Here is a 22,848-nt window from a genome sequence, read left to right as displayed (position 1 = left end):
CTGATGCTGAAGAGACGGACTTGTAAAGCAGGATGCGGGCTTGTACAAGGAGATAAAATCGTCTGTTCTGCTATTAGTATGGTCCATGAAGAGCACCAAATAGAGTCAGTATGGAGAACTGTTGTGCCCTGGAGAGCTCCAGCTGTCAAAAAAGGATGGTACACTCTTGTTCTACAGGTTTTGGCAGGAAAAAGCAAACAATATGGTGTTATCCTCAATCAAAAAAACCCAAACCCAAAATGCTAGTGAAGAAACTACAAAGGATTTCAAATTGCTTGTAAAATTTCTTTTGAAGCTTAGATGAGTCACCATCTGAATCAAATTCTGCCCAATTTGTAGTAAACAGCACCCTGTGTGGCACTCACTCTCTCAAGAAACACTAACTGGAAATGAAGTACTTTAATTTAAAGCTTTATGTTTCTTCTCCCTTTCACCCAAAGGCTTCAAAGCACTTTATAAGTGTGACAATAAAACCTCTCCAGCATTCCTGAGGGATGAGCAGATGGATCTAAAACTACCTTGAACAGCAGATAAACTCTTAGACGTGTGACTGACTGCAGGAGACAACCCCAGAAATGGGCGGCAGGCTTCAGGGAAGCACTGGGGACAGGGGGCTCCTACATGCAACCCGGATTTTCACGAAGTTGCAGAGCTTTGCGGTTCTCTTCCTTTGCATCGGCTTCATGAACCACCAGACAGGGATGATGCACCTCCCAGGCGCGCAGTCTGCATCTTGGTTTGGGTGAGAAATGTGACCAACAGCACTTCATGCTAATGCAGTCTTTCCTGAAATCCTGTGAGGAGGATCACTTTGTGCTGGGAATTAACCTCCTTAGCTTTGCACGGGAACAACGCTCTCCCCTTGCATAGCACACGATAACAGTATTATTGTGAATGGTGTTTCATGGTCACAAGGGAGTGAGCTAATTGCAGATACAGCTCTTGGAGAAGTAATTGCCTTGTACTTTTTTCTTCCTCTGGCTCATGTCTTTCCTTTGTGAGGAGGCCTGAAGCACGTTTCCAGAGAGAAGAGTGAGAGGTCTGTGGCAGACCTCATGCCACTTTCCAGCTGGAGCAAAAGGCTTTCAATCTGTGACACAGAGCTGTTTAAAAGTCATTATTCCCTTACATAAAGCATGCAAACAGTGCACGCAGAGCGTTCAGCGGCACTGCCGCGAACACTCACGTAGCCTCCCACACCGCGGGATCAGAAGGCTGCGGCGGTGGAGGGCCTGCCACCAGGGGCAGGCAGCCCACACGGTTATGGTGAGAGCCGGGCTGCTGCCCCGGGCAGCTCCGCCGGCCCCGCTCCCCGAGGGGCTGAGGCAGCCCGCTATAGGCGGGTGCCCTCGGGGTGGCGGCAAGGCGGGAACCGGGGGCTGCGAAGCGCTGCGAGGCGCTGCAAGGCACCGTGAGGCCGGCGGGCCCCGGCGGGCGGAGCCTCCCGCTGCCAGGCCTGGCCGCCCCGGCCTGCTCCAGCCCGACAGCGGCGCCGGCCCGAGGAGGAGCCGGAACCGCCGCCGCCCCGAGGAGGGGCCGGGGCCGGGGCCACCACCAAGCCAACAGGGCCCGCGGCTCCACCGCTCGCCTCAGGCGGCTGGCGAAGGGGCGGGGCCTCGGGGCGGCCGTCGGCGAGGAGTGGGCGTGTCGCGGGCGGGGCCGGAAGTTCCGGGTCGGAGGGGACAGGAAGTCGGGACGTGGCCGCCGCAGCGGAGCAGGAGGCGGAGGGCGGGCGGGCGGCGGTGGAGGATGGCGGTGGTGCTGAGCTCCGACCGGCTCGAGGTCTCGGTGGACGGGCTGACGCTGAGCCCTAACGCCGAGGTGCCGCACTGCGAAGCGCGGCCGGGGCAGGGGGAGCCCGCGGCGGGGCGGAGCCGAGCGGGCCCCGGCTCCCCGGGCCAGGCGGAGGTCGGCGGCGAGGCGGCGGAGGAGGCGGCGCTGAGCCTGGAGCGGCGCTGGGGCTTCGCGCTGGAGGAGCTGTACGGCCTGGCGCTCCGCTTCTTCAAAGGTGAGGCCGCCCGGCGACGTGGGCCGCACACCTCCCGCCGGCACCGGGGTGGCGAGGCGGGATCCGCCGCCTCCCGGGACGCCCTGGGCGGTGGCACCGGTCGCCTATCCGCCGAGCCGGGCTGCGGGGCTCCACCTGTGCCCCGGGTCCCCCGAGAGCTGCGGGGGGCAGTGCCGGCGCGGCTCCGGGGCTCGGCGTGCCGGGCGGGGCGGCGAGCAGGGCTGAGCATCGTGTCCCGGCGGTCGGGGTGGCCTGTGGGGATGCGCTGGCCCTGGGGCGAGCGGTGAGCCGAGGCGGGGCGTCGGGCGAAGAGCCGGGAGGCAGCCCCGGGCCGCCCTGTGCCCGCTCCGCGGGGCCGGGAAGGCGTTTCCGAGGGTTTGCACCACCCGACCTAAAAACGGAGCAAAAAATTTAAACCCCTCGTTTGTGGCGTGTGAAGAAAAAACCTTGCCAATGTGGGCGAGGAGTGCGCTGCTTGGGTGTCGTGGAGTCAGCTGCCAGCCGGGATGCTGGCGGGAGGTGTCGTGCCGTCTCCACAGGATGCGAACTTCAAGTCTGGCTTTGCCGCTCCGTGTGCCGTCACGACTCCAGCTGGCAGCTGTTCGAGGGAGCCATCAAATACCCAGGGCGTGGACCTGCAGCGTTTGTCTTAGGAATCCCCTGTAGCCAGGTTTGCTTCCGTAGGAAGCTGGAGGTACCTTGCCACACTGGCTTTCCTCAAGAGGAGGAAATCGACTGTGGTTTGCGGAGGAAGAGCTGTGCTCATTGTAGCACTACGTTGTGTTTGAGCACCTTGCAGCGATGTGTGGCTCTGCTGGCTTCCAGGTGGCTGCTGCTTAATTTTCGGCTGCTGCTTAATGTGGGGTGTCTAGCAACATGCCTGTGCTAGGGAAGATACAACTCTACTTGGAAAGGTCAGTCTTGTGGCAAGCAGTTGATAGATGACAGCTCCCCTCCCCCAGGAAGGCTGCCTCTTCTGAGGGCGAGCATACTGGCAGGTGGAAACTGTGCTAGAAGGACAGAGTTGTCTGTTTTCTTCAGTTTGGCTGACCTGCACCCTGATCATTGTTAGGAGTATGTAAGGCTCTAAGCAATTTTCTTAAGCCTTGCTTCTTTGACCCTGTTACGATGCCTGTCCACAAAGCAGTTTTTCTGTTAGCATGCTAACATGCAGAGATTTTTTTTAAGTGCAAGAACCATAAGGGATCATAAGGGTCTTGATTTCTTTTTTTTTTTTTTTTTTTTTTCCCCCCCCCCCCGTGTCAGAAGCTGGTGCAACCAGGTGTCAGGTTGTGGAAGCTGTCTCTTCTCTCTCTTTCTCCTTTCTGTATAACAAGCTACTTGAAAGAGTTCTGGTTTGGTTTAATGAGCATTTGTTCTTAAAATGTGGTGCAGAAAGAAATACATCTGCAGTAGCAAGTTCTTTATCTTAGTTGACTGTGGTCTTGGATTTAATAATCTACTGAAACCTGTATTTACAATGTAAAAATTACACAGTGTGAATGGGCTTATCTAGACTGTTGCTAATCTATGTCTGTTATATCTCTTGTTTTAATGAAACTTATGTTCTACCTTCATCTCTGCTTGGATCATGAAAAGTCAGTGGAGTGTTACTTGTGTCTAGGTTCCAGTTCCTTGTGTTGTCTAAATGGTGGGGGTTTTGTTGCTTTCCTTTTAATGAAAGCTTAATCTCCACATTTCAACTTACTGCTGCTCTTTTTTTTTAAACTTTCTGCAATTTCTTCTAACGCATGGTTTTGCTCATAAAAGGAAATTTTTCTTCATTGCATAGAGTTGTCAGCCTTTTCAAATTAAGACCTTGTTCCTCTATCCTTATGGCTGGAATAAGTCAAATGAAGTCATTGCCCATACTTTCATCTTTAGTTTTCTGCTGAAAGTGCCGTAACGTGAAGATTCCTATTTATAGATGTGATGGTGAGTTACAGGAGCTTGTAATACTTGGATTGCTGATTCTATATCTGTATGGCTCTGAAAATAATTGATCTTGTTTCCAAATTATTTTCATGCATCCACTGTCAAAACAACTGTGGGAGTGGGCATGCATGTTTTGCAGCCTTGTAGGTGCCAAGGAACAAATACAGATTCCTCTGTTACTTCAAGAAGCAACATATGAGGCATCTGAAGGTTGACCCATGTTAATAGGTCAGTGCTGAGATCCTGTTCCTGATAATTTCTCTAAAAACTATACTGACTTGGAGATGAGGGTGTCTTTTGGAAAATGTTATCTGTCTTAAAGCTAGTTGATATCCTTGCCTTGGTGTATGATGTTACCTACTCACACAGCTACCATGGAACAAACACGTGACTCGGGGCAGCACTTGTTTGGGAGAAGGACGGTGTCTGTGTGATGGGTGGAAGGAGCTCGGGTCAGGATACTAGAGGAGTCCCTGTGCGAGGTCAAAGGCTAAGCAGCATTCGCTAGTTAAGCAGCTTCCTTTCTGCTTCAGTGTGCAGACTGAGTTGTCTGGTTTTAATGCGTGATGTGCTTTCTTCCTAGAAGAGTTGAATCTGATCAGAATACTTTGGATCTGCTTATTACGATGACTGCTAACACTTGTCTGTGGTGGCATTTTGCATGTAGCAGGGTTGCTGGAAGACAGGACAGGGTGGGAGTGCGTATAAACAATGTGAAAAACACAACTGAAACTGGGCTAGGATATTAAGAGTCTCAAAAAGCTACTTTAGTCTTTCTCTGATGAAGACAAGCAGATCTAAAATGCATGACCCTGGGTCACTTCAACTGCGAGGCCTTAGGCTGTGCAGAGGATGTGCACTAGCTTTTTTTAGCATCCATAATGGCTTGTGAAGAAAGCTTTTTAGAATAACAGGGGCATAGAAAGTGGATGGTTAATAGTGTTCCGGTCTATTTTTCCCTGAGAAATGAGAGCCTTCCTTGCAATACGCACCCTTTCCCTTACTCCTCTGTTAAGCCTAGTTCAGGTCAACCAGCGTTGTGGTTGCCATTCAGAAGCTGCTGTGCTGTGCTGGATCCGGTGTACAGTGGAGAACACAGTCACATTGCTGAAATGGGTATGTTTGTTTCAGACAGTCCGTAATGGTGTGCCCTGGGGCAGCTGGCAGCGTAGAAGTGTCTCTGACAATTTATTGTGCATGTTGAGCTGGTACTGGCTACCCCAGTGAGGGTAACTTGTGCAGGGTGGAAGCTGCATCCTGCTGAGGGGGTGGCTTGCATAGCTCTGCCAGCAGATCACTTCCAGTATCAGCCTGGCTTTATGGTTCTCCACATCCTGTCATCAAAATACCATTGTACCCACCCTTCAATATATGACAGTCCCAGACGTGTTCATGCCTTGTCTGAAGTGATTTGCAGTGTGGCACATCTGAGTGGACAGTATACAGACCATATCGGTTTGGTATGTAAAAGCTCTCCTGGTATGTTAAGTAGTCTAACTTTGACTGCTCCAAGTTTTTCCTCTTATCCCAACAAGAATGCATCTTCACTATCGGCAATACATCATTCTAACTTAATTGTTTGACTTCTTTTTTTTTTTTTGAGGGCTAATTTGATGGCATGATTGTAATTTGTAAGTTAAATAGGCTCTTGTTCTCAGGAATATGAATACCTCTCTAACATCTATGTTTGATGTGAAGTTGAGCTTTGATCATGTTTAATTGGAAGGGCTGGTTGGTAACTTCAACATCTCCAGCAGAGGAGAATTAGGAGCGTAAGAGCGTGTACTGGGATCAGCAGGCAGCGATTCAGTTCTTGTGCTTCTCAGTTTTAGTTTTGCTTATTAAAATTTTGCAAATGAATGCCATTAACATACGTGACTTCTGCTTTTAAAAGCTACAAGGTGAAACATCGTGCTTCACAGACTATTTTCTAGCTTCTTCTAGATAATTGGACTGAATGCTATCCCGTGGGAACTGGGCATTTAGAGAGGGTGCAGTAGGTGAAGTTGAAGTGGAAAGCTGCTCTTACAGGGGGAAAAAATCTGGTGTTACATAGGAGTAACAGTATCTTGTATGATGCAGTCTCTTAAGTCTATTTCTTAAACTCACTTGAGTCTTAAATTTGCAGTTTTATACCAATTCATGTCAATGGTGCACAATGCCACATAGTGCCATAAGCCTCTGTTACCTGCTTTTCAACTTTCTGTTGTGTTTGCATGTCGACACAAACTGTGGGCTTCAAGCACACAGTTGATTACCTGTAGTGCAAGGAGGGTCATTAGTGTTTTGAGTACTGGTTTTCTGGAGTATTCAGCTGAGTTGCCCTCCGTGGATCTCAGTTTTGTGGGGAGCAAGCAGAGCAAGCAGCTGCTGTTAAGGAGAGCTGCCGTAACAGGATAGCTGTTGCGGGGGTGGGAATTGCCCTTTCAGGGGTGACAATGCAGTGTGGTTTCATGGCACACATCAAGGCCTGAGCTTGCAAAAAGTGGGAGCCAGTCTTGCTCTGCTCTGGGTGAACTACTTCATGTCATTAGTGAACTACGTGTGTGTATATGGGTGCTTGCTGCAGAATGCCTAAAGCATCGTAGGTCCATAGCCTGCCTCGTTCATGGTACCGTTCCCTAAACCTCTGCTTGTAGAGTTCGGTCTGTTCGTGGCTGCCGCTTAAGCGCAGAGTTCAGTTGACTACAGAAATTGCCATTTCGGGTGAATGATGATTGGCAGTATTATCAGGGAAGAAGTCTTCTAATCTGTAAGAAAGCTGAGCCTTTCTTTGGCCCTGTTGGGCCAGGCGTACCGGTGGCATTAGGGAGGGTTTTATAGTTGCTGTACTACTCCTGTGCCCATCCTTTGGATTTCTCAATGTGTTCCCTAGAGCTCTTTGGTGTTCTTCAGCCTCTTGACAGCTGTATTAGACATGTGTGTAATAGGTACTTAAATGGTACGTTCACGGATGCTTGAATAAATCTGGCACTTCTACTTGTCTGGACTCATTAATGCTCTTTTTTTGGCATATTTGATTCTGCACATGGCTTCAGGTCCTCTGGTTCAGTTTAACAACACTTCCAAATTTTTGGGATAATTATACAGCGTGGTTCATGCTGAATAATTCAACTGAAAAATAGCTAGTATACAACTTTGTTCTCTTGACTGGCTCCAAATATTTTTCTGAGAGCTTGCTTCTAATCTGTATTATCTACAAGTCACTGAATGCCTGTCTCATATTTTTCTCATCTGTCTGTTTTCCTCTCTTATCTAGCTTGTTTGTTTTTCTTCCCTTGGGTCACCGTTATTTGTAAACACAGATTTTTGGTTTCCCTTGACAGTTAGCGCTTGAGGTCTGACTTGTCTGTTTTGTGAAAATGCAGATGTGCTGTGTATAGCATGGGAAACAGCATATTTATTTTTTTTTTTCCCTTTAACCCTCTTCAGAAGTGTGTTCGAGTGCTGACGGTGTTGGCTTGCTTAGGTAGCAGCCTAGTACAGCAAATGGCTGGGGGCTCTGACAAACAGCTGTCGGTACACAGCTTGTACAAGGCAAACCATGCTGTAGGGACCCCTTTGAGAAGAGTACTTTGCTTGGAAGCCTGGCAAAATCTGTGTGGTACCCTTATCAATCGACTTGCTTTTAAGCATGCTGCCCCAGAATATTAAGTATGATTTCCAAGTGTGTGCTGTTTAATGGAAGTGCTTGCTACCCAATATGCAAATTCTGAGTTAAATGTGAAGTGTGAAAGAAATGAGGAGAAGCCAAAGGACTCTGTGTGGCCTGAGAGCAGGAGCTCTGAGACCCAGGGACAGAGCTTACCAGGATGCGGTGATCTGCAGCTCTTTAAGGATCACAGACTTGGGGTGGGAAGGGACTTCTGGGGATCAAGTTTAACCCTCCTGTGTGGACCAGGCTTCTCAGGACTCTGTCTGGGTTTTGGATATCTCCAAGGATGGAGACTTCAAAACCTCTCTGTGCATCCTGTTCCAGTGCTTAATCACTCTCACAGTTTAAGAAAAAAAAAAAAAAAAGCAAGCCCCCTCTTAAGCATAGGTGGAGTTTCCTATATTTCAGTTTGTCTGCTGCTGCTTGTTGTAAGGTTGTGCGATATTGGGAGAAGAGCAAATACTTGAGATTCTGGAAGAGTGGAGTGGACCTCTAGGAATGGATAATAAACAATTCAATGTTTACCTTCCTAATTCTTTGATTCTGGCTTTAAAACAAATGGCATGCACGTAGTGGTTCCTTGTGATGTTTTAACTGAGTCAGTTCAGTAACATACTGAACTTACTCTGTCAAAAATAGAGCTTTTTGCTGTGACCTGCAAACACTTTTCCTCTGGGGTTGTTTCCAATTTTCAGAAGCATTCGCTCGGAGTTTTTCAGTAAGCCATAGTAGTGGTATTTCCCCTACTCCTTTGTTCTGAGATTTGCTGCTTTTCCTGTTAATAACTCTGTTCACAAGCATCAGTTGAGCAATTTTGCAATCTGTAAACGTCAGCCCTAAAATTTGGGTGTGAATCGGACTGCTCAGATTGGGGCTGTAAACAGCTTGCTCCGAAAGAGAGCTGGGAACCAGTGGCAGCTGTGCCTGCAGTTCCTGACACATGGAGAGCAGTTAGAGTACAGTCATGTGGAATGAGGAAGCTATTACCAGAGGTAAACAATAGTCATTTCAGCCTTCCAAAAGGAGATGATGCTTTTTTATTTATTCTCCTGTTCAAGAAAAAGGTCTTTTCTTAATGAGCAGTGTAATTTTCAATAGCAGTGCCTGTTGCTTAATTTGTTTTGACAGTTTAAATGTACTGAGGTAAGTCCTAGCTGACTCAATCGTACATCATTTTAAGTCAAGGCAAGTCGTCTTGCCAGTAAGTGTGGTGGGATATTACCAGGACCACTTCAGGAGGTGTTGGTGTGGAGTTGTTGGAATTCTGATTATGTTCAGGCTTCTGTTGCTTGTGTCACATGGCCAGAGCCTTCTGCACGTGTTGGTGCTGATGGGGTCACCTCTGAGGCTTTTCATTGTGAGGGGTTATTCCAGCTGCCTTGGCAAAGTGCAGCAATCATGTTCCCTCAAGGAAAACTCCCATAATTCTGATTTATTTTTTTTTCTTCTCTGCAGTTTTCCTTGCCCTAAACCTTGCTTGTTCCGCTTTCATTGATGTGGAGAGCAATCTATAAAGTTAACATCACATCTTTCTTTGTGGAAATTCCTTCCTATCCACACTACAATAGACTTGGCAGACACATTTGAAATCAAGTTAAGGTTTTTAAATATTTGTGAGATACAGATCCATATGGTATAATGTTCAACTAATTAACATAAATATTTATGTCACAACTTATTAGCTGAGGTTGAATATAGATGGTATGATGAAAAACACAATTAAGTTTCAGCAGCTGAAGTAGATGTGCTGCTTCTGGACGGATCTATATTTGAATAGAACTGACAATTTGTCTAACCTTTTGTGACTTCTCTTATTCTTTTTTCTTTTTACAGAGGAAATCATGGTAGTGGCTATACAAAATGTTCTTTGCTATCTTTAGCTTAATTAATCGCAACACTGAAAATTTTTTTCTGCAGAAAAAGATGGCAAGGCCTTTCATCCAACATATGAAGAAAAACTCAAACTTGTGGCACTGCACAAGCAGGTTCTGCTGGGACCTTACAACCCTGACACTTGCCCTGAAGTTGGATTCTTTGATGTGCTGGGGAACGATAGAAGGTAAAAGGGCTGGTGCTCTTACTGGTCTTAACTCTGCTTTTCCTGTCTGAAGATAACATCATCCAGTTTCCCCCATGAGACAAGTATGTGGGTTGCCTCGACACATGTGTATGGTAGTGGAAAGTGAGAGTGGCCTCTTCAAATACACCGTAGAAATCTGAGTCACAGTTCAGTGAAGGAGCTAACAGAAGGTTGTTGGGTTTCGGCCAGCCCCATTAGGAAAAGCTGCTCTGCTGTGCTAACAGTCCAGTTTCTCGTAGCAGTTTAAGACTCAGCTGTGTGTCAGTGTGCAGGCCCGCGTTTCATCCAAACTCCACACCAGGGTTACAGCAGGCAAAGCCCTTTGCCGGTGGTAGCAGCAGTCGCCATAGCTTTTGCTAATGCTCCAGATAACTTCTGATACCAGATACCTGATGCATGCAAACTCTTGATTGAATTTTTGACATCTGGGCAGTCTCAGGCTTGTCTCTTGTATTGCTTGCAGTTCAGGCTGCACTTCAGATGTTCGTTGTTGCTATTTCTAGTGTGAAGGCCATGTGCAACACAGCACTGGCTTCTTGGAGCCAGACCCAGCGCACTGCTTTTGCCCAGATGGATGTAGCTTTCCTTTAGGAGGAGCCAGGCTGTTCCATTCAACTAACTGAAACACTAGAATCGATCGTTGTTACAGTGTTTGTTCATCCAGGAAAATGTATGCATATTTTCCCACAAACTTTAGTGAGAGAAGGGTAAAAAATAATTCAGGTTCATCTGTAGTTGGGAAGTTTCTGGATGTAGTTCAGAATTTTAAGTAGGGTTGATGGTATGTATGAGACTTCCTATAAGCACTTAATTATGCCTGTTTGAAAGAGTTGTTCTGGTGCAGGCAGGCGAGAGCACTGTGCTGTCTTTGGGAAGAAGGTGTTGGTTCTCTGAAACTGCGTATGATAAAGTTTGGTCCCTGTGCACCCAGCTTTTTTTTTTTTTTTTAGATGGGTTATCAGAGGTCACTACTGACTTGAAAAGAGTTGAGTCTTCTGTTATTTCAGCTGATTTCTCTCTCAGGAAGGAATGGGCTGCCCTTGGAAACATGTCAAAGCAGAAAGCTATGACAGAATTTGTGAAGCTCCTGAATAGGTGCTGCCACTTGTTTTCAACGTATGTCACTTCCCACAAGATAGAGAAAGAAGAACAAGAAAAGAAAAGGTAATGTTTGAGTCCTTTGGTGTTGGAGTGTATTGTGTGTAACTCGACCTGTGGGCAGTATCACAGCTAGCTTAGGCTGGAGTTGTCTTGGGAAGAGAAATGCTTGAAGTTTAGGTGGCTGTGGTGCCTTATGATCTCTTTAAGTGTTTTTACTTTGCCTGTAATGAATGATTGTTTCTGAGGTGAAGACACCTACAGTACAAGGGGGTTTTAAGCTTTTGGTGCTACTGTCATCTGCTTCACAAAATGTCTGCCCTGATACATCTGTGGACTAAACATGTTCAGAACATGAAATTGTCAGGTGTTTTAAACTGCTCTGCTAGTATGGGTTAGCAATTTGACAAAGGCTATCTTCTACTATTATTTATGTATCATGTGATTAATAAACTATAGCATCCATGTAATTACTGAATATATGTTAAAGCTTGGAAGATGCGTTTAAGGTTTTCGGGCAACTTTTTCTGTTGCACTCTCTGACAGATAGTGTACTAACAGGTTAAATGAATATCAAGTTACGATACATCATTTTTACTTGTCATGCTGCAGAGTGCAGTAAAACTAAAAAGTAATGTGATTTCTTCTTGTGTCCAGTAAGACACTTCTCCAGGCCAATTTAAGTGGGAGGAGATGATACCAAACAAAAAGCCTTTTTGGGCAGGCAAAAGGCAGGTTGCAGCATGTGGAAAATAACTCATCCTAGGATTGTAGGAATGCTGAAATAGCTTACTGAGTGGATGTTGCAGAAGAGAAGAGGAAGAACGAAGGCGACGTGAAGAGGAGGAGCGTGAGCGTTTACAAAAAGAAGAAGAAAAACGTAGGCGAGAAGAGGAGGAAAGACTGAGAAGGGAAGAAGAAGAGAGGAGGAGAATAGAAGAAGAGCGACTTCGGATGGAACAACAGAAGTGAGTAGCTGAAACAAACAACACTTCAAAGAAAATAGCTGCCTTAAAATTGAGGCAATTGTATCTAACTGATTAAACAGTTGATGCTAGAATTGAATGCCTGAAGTTCAGAGCACTCAAGTCTGGCAGTGACACTTGCATCCTTAGTTAAGGTGGGGTCAGTTTGCAGACAGTAATTACCCTGTTGTGTTACTGTATGCAGCCTTCTCAGATGAAAGTGCCAGAGAAGCTTTCTTTAAAGAGAAGCTCTGGAGGCTTTTGGGTTCAAGAGTTGCACCTCCTGAAGACTTGCGGCTCTGCTTCTTAAATGATTAATGCTGCGCTCAACCGAGCAGAGTGAAATGTCCAGCGGGAAGCGTTGTTTGAACTGTCACTTGAAAGTTTCTATCCCTTCACAGGAGGCGGAGCCTTGCAAAAAGGATAAGGGCACTTCAGTGGGGTGTTCTGAATGCATGGCTGAAATTTTCTAACATGGTAGTCTTAAGCTACCTCCTTAAAGGTGCTCCCTTTCTTGGAAGTGTAGATCTCATTTGTATGCTGACAATCACTGGATCTTACCACCTTTCTAAAAGAAATACACAATTTGTGTTCTAATACACTTAATCTCTGTTTGTAGCCTGAAGTAAATTGTTTCCTTAGAATATACAGCTCTAGTTGTTTTTCATTGTTCCCATCACATTCAGATGGAGAAAACATGGATCTAGCTTTGCACACTGTGTTTAAGAGAATAGTAAAACACCAAAGCTGTTCCATATCCATCAGCAACCGTTTTCCATAATAAAAATGTCTTCACAGGGGGTGTCTCTGAAGTAGATCCTGCACTTGCTATGTAGTGGTTTTAAGGAGCAAATAATTAATCCACAAATTTTACTGTTTGTTTAATGTGGTGAGAGCCAGAGAAGTGTAAAATACAGACATAAATGAACAGAGAATACAATAAAAAATGTTGCACAGCCCTAAGTAACAAGAAGTGTGGTATGCCTTGAAGTTGAGATATTTTTTTTTTACATTAATAGCAGTTGTGTATTAAGTGGTTGTAGCAGGTTACAAAGAGAAAGAGCTTAGTCAGAAAGAGAATGCGGATACATACACTTGGCCTGTATGTATGTATCTAAACTGGTTATAGTTACTACTCTTCAGCAAAATTTTGCCCTTTAGGATACTGAACCAGTCCTAATACTGGAGCTTTTAGAGGATGATTTTTTTGGGAGGGAAAGAATCCTGCGTTTGTGTGATACTACTTCCTTCCTCTGAAGATAGCTAGTCATTATGGACATACGTGAGACAGACCCTGGATCTAGCTGATAATTTTACTGTGTAGTTCGTTAGCCTTTTGTAGAGAGGAGAAAAACTGAGCCTGTGTGTAAGTAACCCATGTAATGTTCCTCCTGCAGTTTCACCAGTTCAGTTTATTGGAGGCGCAGATGCCCTATTTGGCAGCATCTTTTTTTCGTTCCTGAATTAGGCCACAGTCAGTCATGCTTTTCATATTTGTTTGCATACTCCTGGGAAATTAAGATAGTAATGTGGCGTGTTCTTCTTAGGTTTACCAAAATGCATTGGTGTGTTGTACCACAGCAGGATTGTTCTTACCAGTATTTGTAGAAGGGCTGCTAGAAGAATGGCTTCTACATGTTCTCTGGAAGAACCAAATGTGGGGGTTTTGCCTTGCTTGAGAAATTTAGTCGTGTGTTTTTGTAGCACTACATCTTTGTCAGACTACAGATTGAGAATTATGTAAGAGGTCTTTTTTTAATTGTTATTTTAACATTTGATGTTTTCAAATGTGGAGTAAAAATTGTTGCTTCCTTCTTTATATTCCCAGCATATCTTGACAAAATTTACATTGGCATGACCTCTGGGCTGTGCTCTGTTATGTAGATTTGTTTTAATTGGTTTTCCCAGGAATTGAATTAACTGTCTTTGAGGCCATTTAAATCACTTAAGTACAGGATTCCCCCAGCATCATCAGCTGCTTGTAATCTTCATGCTCTCCTCCCACCGATCTAGGCAACAGATAATGGCAGCACTGAACTCCCAGACTGCAATCCAGTTCCAGCAGTATGCAGCCCAGCAGTACCCGGGCAACTATGAACAGCAGCAGATCCTAATTCGGCAGCTCCAAGAACAGCATTATCAACAATACATGCAGCAGTTGTATCAAGTCCAGCTTGCACAGCAACAGGTATGGCTGGCCAGCTGAGAAACTTGGATTTTTATGTCCCAGGCTGTCCCTGGGAGGTGTTAACTTGCCTGCTGTTACCTCCTTGAAAAGATAATTGCTACAAGAGAGTGTTGTAGTGACTAATGCTGCTTCACATTCAAACACCAAAGCTCATTTAGTTAACCTTTTCAAGTAGTTTTCCGAGGCAGCCATTAGTTAAGAAAACTGTAGTAAGCAGCCTTTACTAATTACTTTGTTCGATATTATTCTTGGACGCCTGATGTGGAGTGCTCCGCTGCAGCATCGATTGTGTGTAACTCTGTGGGGATACAGACCAGGGCATCTGAGCAGGAGCAGACCTGTTCAGGTGACTCTCCCTGTAGGGATCACACCTGAAGGTCTGTGTGGACCAGCAGGCTGTGGTCAGCCCTGGGTTTCCAGCTGAACGTGCATGTGCACTGCCACATCCGCTACTGGGTGTGAGATTGCTCCTCCCTGCCAACTTGAGCACTACTGACTTCTCTCTCCTTTTACATCTATTGTCTGATACCACTGGCTAATTAAGTCTCCTGCTTGTGATTTGGGTGGGAGGATAGACTTTTGTATTGCTGGTAGCAATGGGTGGCAGTAGGACGTGACTTCTTTGCAAAGGTTTTGTGCCTGGGCTTGGAAGGCTACTTTTCTTTAGGTGAATTTTGCGTATCTGGCAAATGTGCTGTATTCACATCTCAAGCTACTTTAAAGTTTAAGAATGTCTTAAACACATGCAAGCCAGACTTCAGACACCAGTGCATCTGACTTCTCTGGGCAGGACCTGAATCTTGAATGGCCTATAACTGCCAGCCTGAGGTCTGGAGGTCTGTTGTTCTTGAGCTAAAGACTTAAAATTCAGGAACTAATTTCCCATTAAGTCATTTGTATTTTGACAAGGCTGACACCTCCAAAGAACTGTCCAAGGAAGGAATCCATGTGAATATCATGAAGTTCAGCGAGGCCAAGTGCAAGCTCCTGCACCTGGTACCAGTACAGACTGGGGGATGAATGGACTGTGAGCAGCCCTGCAGAGATGGACTTGGGGACACTGGTGGATGAAAAACTGGCTATGAGCTGGCAATGGGCTCTTGCAGCCCAGAAGGCCAACCATATCCCGGGCTGCATAAAAAGTGTGGTCAGAAGACTGAGGGAGGGAGGTGCTTCTCCTTCTCACCTCTCATCAGACCCCACCTGGAGCCCTGTGTCCCGCTCTAGGGTCCCCAGTGCAAGAAAGACCCTGGACCTGTTAGAGCTGATCTGAGGAGGGCTGCAAAAATGGTCGGAGGGCTGGAGCACCTCTCCTGTGAAGAAGGGCTGAGAGAGCTGGGGTTGCTCAGCCCAGAGAAGAGAAGGCTCCGGGGAGACCCTATTGCAGCCTTTCAAGACTTAAAGGAGGCTTGAAAGAAAGACTGAGAAAGACCTTTTTACCAGGGCCTGTAGTGACAAGATCTGGGGCGATAGTTTTAATCTGAGAGAGTGTAGATTTAGGTTGGACATAAGGAAGAAATTTTTTTTTTATGAGAGTGTTCAGATGCTGAATCAGGTTACCCAGAGAAGCTGGTGTCCCTGCCCGTGGCAGGTGGGTTGGACTAGGTAATCTTTAAAGATCCCTTCCAACCCAAAGCATGATTTGAAGTGATGTAGGAAAGTCAGAGGCTTCCTGTCCTGTTATAGTTGCGCTTTAAGCTTAATGACACCTTGGTACCAGTGCTCTGGTGTCATAGTGGTAAGCAAAAGCTATAGCCTCATCAGTCATGTCCTCGATGCCTTCTGTAATTGATAACTGCCCCCTTGAGACTGAGGTGTCAGAGACACTGCTGCCAGTTTTCTTCAGTGCTATCAGCACTGGCTCCTTTCAGTCATGGCTGGCTGCTTTCTACATAGAAAAGACTGATGCCCTCCAAGACCTGGGCAAAACAGCCTTTTCTTTATAGTGGCTTACAAAATAAGAAGTCTGCTGGGCAATGAAGCTTATCTTCCGAGTCTGTTTGGACAACTCTTGTAGAGGAAAGGATGAAAGACGAGCATGTAACAGCTAAAGTTACTTGATTCTACTTCAGACTTCCCTGAAGACTCAGGTAGCCTCTGTAACACTTCTGAGGAATACATCCTTTTTTGGATGCCTGTAACTCTGCAGCCTTGGGATCTGTTAGTGTAATTAAAAGTGCTGTTCTGTCATGGCTGCTTACAGATCAGCTTGTGTTACAACTAGTTCTGGCAAGGCTGTGTGCAGTAGTTTTCTAGAAAAGTTCTCGCCAGTTTACGTTGTCTCAGTGTGTGTAGCATGGCAGCAGTAGAAGGTAGATCTGTGCAGCATCTGTACAGTTGCTCAAATTTGAAATCTAATGTTTGGCTGTGTTGTCTTCATGCTCCTTCAGGATACCTATATTACATTCATTCATCAAAATCATGTGCTTATTAGGTTACTCTTTAAAGAATGGTACTGTCACTTACACCTTTTTCTCTGTCCCAACAAGAAAGCGTACGTAATCTGTACTGATATCCCCCTGCCCCTAGTTAAGCCTTGAAGGTAAAGGGGTAATGCAGCCTGCTCAAATCCAAAAGGATGTTTGTTGCCTTGTATAATTTCATTTTAGGTATATTTAATCCTTTGCACAGGGACAGCGTGGTAAATTCTATCTAAAGAGTTTCAATGTAAGTAAGTCATGTTCTAAAAGCAGCACCTCTGAGCTTTAACGACTCTTCTTCCAGACCACTCACAGTCCTCGTAGCTCTTCATGCTTCCTGCTTTGATAGAGAGCCCCATAGAGCAGATTAACTCACAAATTGGCGAGTAGTTGTTAAACCTTAAATACTTGCAGCTCTTCTTAGACCTGGATGAGCTCAGATTGGAACCCTTTCAGCCCACTGGTAAAAACCAGCAAACAAGTCATCACTTTCAATTTTGAAGGGAGTGTTATAGGAATTACTGGAATGCAGAACTTCTGTAGTTAAGTGCAGGAGTTTGTGTGTGCCCTAATTAACTTGGAAGTTGAATCTTTTTGTTCAGCTTGTATCTGCCAGCCTAGAACAAAGTGACTTCACTCCCCTGATACGACGTACATGTAATTCTCACTGGTTAGTGTGTGATGCGTCTGGTCTTTTATGTCAGCCCTCTTTGTGGGGTGCAGGGGGAGGTATTTTTGTCTTTAAAATGTCTTTATACCCTCTGCTGGAAGAGGGAGACATCTTAGGGAGGTTTTGGTGTTACTTGATTTGATTTCTGTCATTTTAGGCAGCCTTACAAAAACAGCAGGAGGCGGTTGTGGCAGCAACAGGGACACCCCTGACTACTGCATCAAAGGTGAATGCACCTGCCCCAGGGGACACCCCATCCATTAACGGGCAGGCCAGTGCACATGCAGACAGCCCTGAAAAAGAGCTGGATCCAGAGGCTTTGGAAGAAGCGCTGGAGAATGGACCAAAAGGTAGGACTAGCTAGACTCAGTAATTAAAAAATAAATGGGTGCAAGCCTTTTCTGGGTTCGCTATCGCTCTTTGCTTGGCTTCACTGGGCTATGGAAGAGCTAGGTTTAATTCCTTGGTCCAGTTTCTCTCAAGGGAGAACAATATTGCACAGGCAAAACCCAGCTTTGTGGGCAGGGAAAGAGAAAGCAGCAGAAGCATTTCAGGCAAAGTGGACAGGATCCAGAACATCCTTTCACTCTTGACTTGAAGGAAAGGAGTGTAAAAGTTCTGGCAGAAAGCTCTTCGGTACAGAAATATGTGCAATCTTATTTGAACTCAGATCAAAACAGTGATTTAGCCTTGTGGATTAAAATAAAGCTACATCCTTCTTGCTGTCTCGGAATACTGCCCTACCAGTGGCTTAGCCTGGTCCTGTGTGCAATCTGGACTGCTGTCCCCTCCCATTTCCCACCCCTGCCTTCCTCAAACAGCTTCTAGGAAGCTGTAGAAGCAGAGCAGGGAAAGTAGCCTCCCAGCAGCACTCTCATCACTGGTATTTCTGGTGTTGCCTCTATACTTTCATCCATAATCAGCAGTCCTCAAAAGACTTGCTTGGATCCCAGTACGGAACTGACACCAGCGCAGTCCCTGTCTGTGTAGCGAGGTGTTCAGTTATTTAGTCAGTATCTGGTAATTTCTAGACAAGTCCACAACTTCTGGTTCTGTCACATTAAAGATCTTTTCAGTGAAGGGTTTTGTGCAGTGTAACCCCATGTTTTCTGTGTAAGCACTGTTGGCTTAAATATAACAGATGGGCAAACTAGTAGGGCTTGTGTGTGCAGTGTTAGATCTAAACTCATGCAAGTTTCAACTGTGAAAACCAAACCAAACAAAACCCAATAATTACTTGGAAGCAACTTGGATGCTTGTGGCCCTCAAGTGCCCCTAAGGCACACTTAAGTATGCAGCATCAGTAACTGAAACAAGGCTTAACCAGAGTATTTCTTCCCCTCTCTCCAGATTCCGTTCCGGTGATAGCTGCCCCATCGATGTGGACACGACCCCAGATAAAAGACTTCAAGGAAAAAATCCGGCAGGATGCAGACTCTGTGATCACAGTGGGCCGAGGAGAAGTAGTTACAGTTAGAGTACCAACCCACGAAGAGGGGTCTTACCTCTTTTGGGAGTTTGCTACAGACAATTATGACATTGGTTTTGGGGTGTATTTTGAATGGACAGACTCCCCTAATACTGCAGTCAGTGTGCATGTCAGCGAATCCAGTGATGATGAGGATGAAGAAGAAGGTAAGCGTGCTTATTTATGTGAACTGCCAATCCTTCAGAGCTTGCCATGGGGGGGAAGACCCAACTGATTGTCTCGTGTAACTTCCTAGTTCCCCCAGCTTCCATCTAGGTGAAATCTGGCCTTTAATTTTGGATAGGAAGTGCAATTCTGAAGTGAACTTCAGTCACCTGATTTGGTCATAGATAGGTTAAAGCATTTGAGGGTGGGGAAATCCTTTTCCAAAGTTTTAGTTACTGCTTAGTGTGCCCTCTCGTTCAAATCAGCAAGCTAGATTGAAACTGTGCCGTAATGGAGCATAATGGATCTGCACACTGCAAGTGTTAAGAAAAATCCTGCCCTGCTGTTCATCAACTTTTTCTAGGGAGGAAGTTTCCTTGAGGCTTCAGCAAAACAGCTTAAAAGAATAATTCCTGATAGTGGCCAGGGCACGAGTCACAGCTTTACCTATGGGGGAGTCTAGCATACCACCAGAGAAAATACGTTTTGAAATGAGCACGTGATTTGCGTACGAACTGCTCTGACATAGGAAGCAGCAGCCTTCTGGGGGGTATTACTACTCAGTAGTTGGGAGCAGTCAGTGTGGGGTCATGTCTTGTTGAACACTAGAGCTTGGCATCTCTACAAACTGACCCAGCTGTGCTGGGAAGATGGGTGTGGTGAGTTGTCAATATCAATATCAAACTGTAAAATTCATGGTAAAGTGAGCGTGCTTACTGTTCCTCCTGCTTTTGAATGCTTTAGCCACAGCTTTGGTATGAGCTCCCTCAACCCATCTGATTTTTAAACTAACAAAGAGCGCCTTGTCCGCTACAGATCAGTCTGACTTTCTCTTGTAAAGCATCCACCCATGTTAACGGACACTTTTTTTTTTCTTGCAGAAAATACTAGCAGTGAAGAAAAAGCCAAAAAGAATGCCAACAAGCCTCAGCTAGATGAAATAGTGCCTGTGTACAGACGAGACTGTCACGAAGAAGTGTATGCTGGCAGCCACCAGTACCCAGGGAGAGGAGTTTATCTTCTTAAATTTGACAACTCCTACTCTCTATGGAGGTCAAAAACAGTTTACTACAGAGTTTATTATACTAGATAAAGGTGTGGCTGTGTCTGGGCTGTGCAGAAGATGTCATTTTATTTGGAATTTTCTTCAAGCATAATGGATCCTTTTGAGTCTGTGTTTTATCCTGTCTGTATCTGTATGGTTTGTGTGAACTTTAACAAGTAGACACTGGGATCTTCCTGCTCCATGACACTAATGCATATTGCATTGGGCTTAACACAGGATCTCCCTAGCCCTTTTGGGTATTGGAGTTAACCAATGGAAGTCATTGGCTCCAATGCTAAGGTCACATCAGTTGCATTTGTTACAGCCTCACGAAAAAGGGGGAGGGAGTTGCTGGCTCACTGGCTGGGTGATCTGATGTTTCCAGGTCTGGATGCTTTGAATAACTTGTTAACGGTTAATTTAAAGGTCCCATCAATAACTGGTAGATTTGGATGCAGTTTGCTGTGTAGCAAGTTTCTCTTAACTGTAATTGAATGTCAGATTTTTACACCATTAAAACTTGAAACTTTAAGTTGATGCAGTTTAGAAACAAGTTGTCTCGCTTCTGTCCTCATCAAAGAAGAAACATTCAGTTCCTTGAACCAGTGTAGTGGCTAAGACAGGGATGAACAGCATCCTGAAAGTACAGCAAATAACCTCTCCTGAAGATGTAAACTGAGTGACAATTTATAATATACGTAACAAGAAGAACCTTAATCTCTCTGCCCTGCTGTTAACCCTAGAATAGACAAAGTCATTTTTTGATGCAATTGACTTTGAACCAGGGCACAAACAATTTCTAAGTTTGGTGGGTTTTTAATGGGGTAGACTTTAAAAAAAAAAAACAAACAACAACAAACCAAACCAAAACAAACCAACAACAAACTAACTACAAACCTGAAAACAGTTTTCTGTACCATGTTCTGGTTTGTCTGTTTTTGTAAAACCTGAATAAGCACGTTGTGCATCTGCAGAACAGTAAGTCACTTTGATAAAGTATAGGAATTAATGTTGCACTAATTATGGAAATCACTGCCAGTCCATTTTAGTCTGAGCTGGTGATACGTGGGTGCAAACTTTCTGCTTTAATCTGTAAATGTCTGCAGAAAGGCAGAGTGCACATACAGATACTTAATAATGTAGCTTTAATCTCAGTTTCATATGGTTTGGTTGGGGCATTTCATATTTTGTATTGTGGAAAAATGCAGGTGGCTACCTGACTTGAGGCTGCAGAAGGAACCTGCTGTCCTTGGAGCCCTGCGCCCCAGGGGTGAGGTGTTGGCAGTGATGACTTGCACAAGTGCTCTCTGCATGGGTAACTGAAAAGAAACTTGGTAGCTAAAAGAAAACGGTTACTTTGAGTGTCTCAGATCAGTTCTTGCAGTAGGACTCCCGTTGATTAGCTGCAGTGTGTACAGTTCCACGGCAGATGATACTAAGTTTGTGGGATTTGTTTGAATAATCAGTTTGTACATACATAATACTTTACTTTTCTCATACCAACCATGGAGATACTTCTCCTAGAGTGTTTAACTTGTCATCTTGCGTTTGGTTCAGCAACACCATACAAGCTTATAGCTAGTTAGTGCTGCTTTATCCAAAAACACTGTACAATGTTCTGCTCTTGTGTACATACAGTATATAAACCATGAATTTAGAAAGTACCTTGCTTTTAAAGAAAACTGTATTTAATGTAAAAAAAAACAACCAAAAAAAACCAAAAAAACAAAAACTTTTAAAAAGGCAGGCACTAATATATTTCTTCTGGTCTTCAATTTAAATTTTTTTTGTCCATACAAAAATGTTATAACTTTTTTCTCTAAGAATATCTGTTCTTGGGAGTGGTGTTTGTCGCTTTAAATGGCAGCACTTACTGTCATGTGTTGGATGTTAGAACTTTTACGTTTTCAGACTTTTTTTTTATTGCCTTTGGCTGTTGGTTAGTACAGTACAAGTGCGATTTCAAGATACCTTGAGATAGTATTTAATCCTAATTAAAATACATTTATCTGTAATGCTGTTGGCTTTTTATTGATTTGGAAACCTTGGCATTGCTGCATATGGCTATTGAGTTAAGTATGGCTATTGAGTTAAGATAAGCTTGTCCTCTTCCCTGTGATTTTTAAAAATCCAGTGCCATGTTAACAGTGTGGTCTTAGCAGCCAAATCACTTGGGCCAAAGGCTCTGCATGAGATGTGTCACTATCTTGCTTGATGAGGCCATCTGTCAACATTAGAAGAGCCCAGCTTGAACAGCGTAATCACTTTGGTTTTTGAAAGGGTTGGATGTGGGCAGCTGACACTTGTAAGCTATTTTCTGCCTAGGAGAAAAGCATCCCACTCTCCCCGAGGTATAGTGAACCCAGCCCCGAGGGGTGGTACGAGCTGGCAGCATTGTACTGAAAAGCCCTTTGCCCAGAACCATGCACGGTTTAGACTGAACAAGAAGAAAAGCGAGACTGGAGAGGCAAAAAGGCAAGTGATGCTAAGGTTTCTGTTGGCCAAAATTGCCCTCTGCCACTTCCCTGCTGCTAGTAAGTAGCTTATCCTGGAGCTGAGGCCAGAAGCGGGTTTTGCCCTAGTTTGCTGGCTGGCCCAGTCCCTGTAGGCAGCAACCTCTCAAGCTAGCGTGTCCAGATTTCATCTGGGGAGCAGAAGTCTCTTCAGGGAGAACAAAACAAATGCTGTGCTGCTAAAGCAAGATGCTGAGAATCAGTTCAATGTACCGTATGGTCTGAGAATGCTCCAAACTAGTTTCACGTGAAGTGTGCAAGTGTGTCGAAACCCAGGGTAACTACAGCAGCGAGCCCACCCCAACTGGACCTGTTTTACCTCTCTCATGCATGTGTAAATTGCCCTTTTCTCCAATTAAAAGTGAAGCACTGTACTCCTCACTGCTCCCCTCCACAAGAGAGTTATTGTAAACACCTTCTGAAATGAACTGAGTCACTGGCAATAAATCGGGGTGATGCAACATAAACAGGTTGACAAAGCTCAGTACCAAATACACCAGTCCTCTGAGAAAAGCTAAATAATCTGAGGGCAAGACTTTGTTAAAAACGATGTTGTTTTCAGAAGGACCATCAACATGGATGTTGCTTGTGCAGTCTCTTCTCTGAGGCAGGTGTGTGGGCAATACCAAGGCAAGGTC

The 22,848-nt window shown here is 45.0% G+C and overlaps 1 protein-coding gene across 1 annotated transcript; it reads left to right on the top strand.

Moving 5' to 3' along the window:
- Positions 1 to 1,723: 1,723 nt before the first annotated feature.
- ACBD3 (acyl-CoA binding domain containing 3) lies at positions 1,724 to 21,712 on the top strand. Its single transcript, XM_037405587.1, has 8 exons — positions 1,724 to 2,008; positions 9,516 to 9,657; positions 10,702 to 10,842; positions 11,586 to 11,744; positions 13,755 to 13,929; positions 17,177 to 17,369; positions 18,370 to 18,654; positions 19,534 to 21,712. The coding sequence occupies exons 1-8, from the start codon at positions 1,750 to 1,752 to the stop codon at positions 19,743 to 19,745; spliced, it is 1,566 nt and encodes a 521-aa protein (XP_037261484.1). The 5' UTR covers positions 1,724 to 1,749; the 3' UTR covers positions 19,746 to 21,712.
- Positions 21,713 to 22,848: the final 1,136 nt, after the last annotated feature.

Source organism: Falco rusticolus, chromosome 12 (assembly GCF_015220075.1).
Source record: "Falco rusticolus isolate bFalRus1 chromosome 12, bFalRus1.pri, whole genome shotgun sequence".
NCBI classification, from domain to species: Eukaryota; Metazoa; Chordata; class Aves; order Falconiformes; family Falconidae; genus Falco; species Falco rusticolus.
The sequence above is the reverse complement of the archived record's forward strand: the minus strand, read 5'-3'. Positions and strand labels throughout refer to the sequence as shown.

Coding starts and splice junctions, on each gene's coding strand:
- ACBD3 (XM_037405587.1), top strand. CDS start 1,750: ATGGCGGTGGTGCTGAGCTCCGACCGGCTCGAGGTCTCGGTGGACGGG. Junction 9,658..10,701: donor GTGCTGGGGAACGATAGAAG/GTAAAAGGGCTG, acceptor TTTCTCTCTCAG/GAAGGAATGGGCTGCCCTTG. Junction 18,655..19,533: donor TGATGAGGATGAAGAAGAAG/GTAAGCGTGCTT, acceptor TTTTTCTTGCAG/AAAATACTAGCAGTGAAGAA.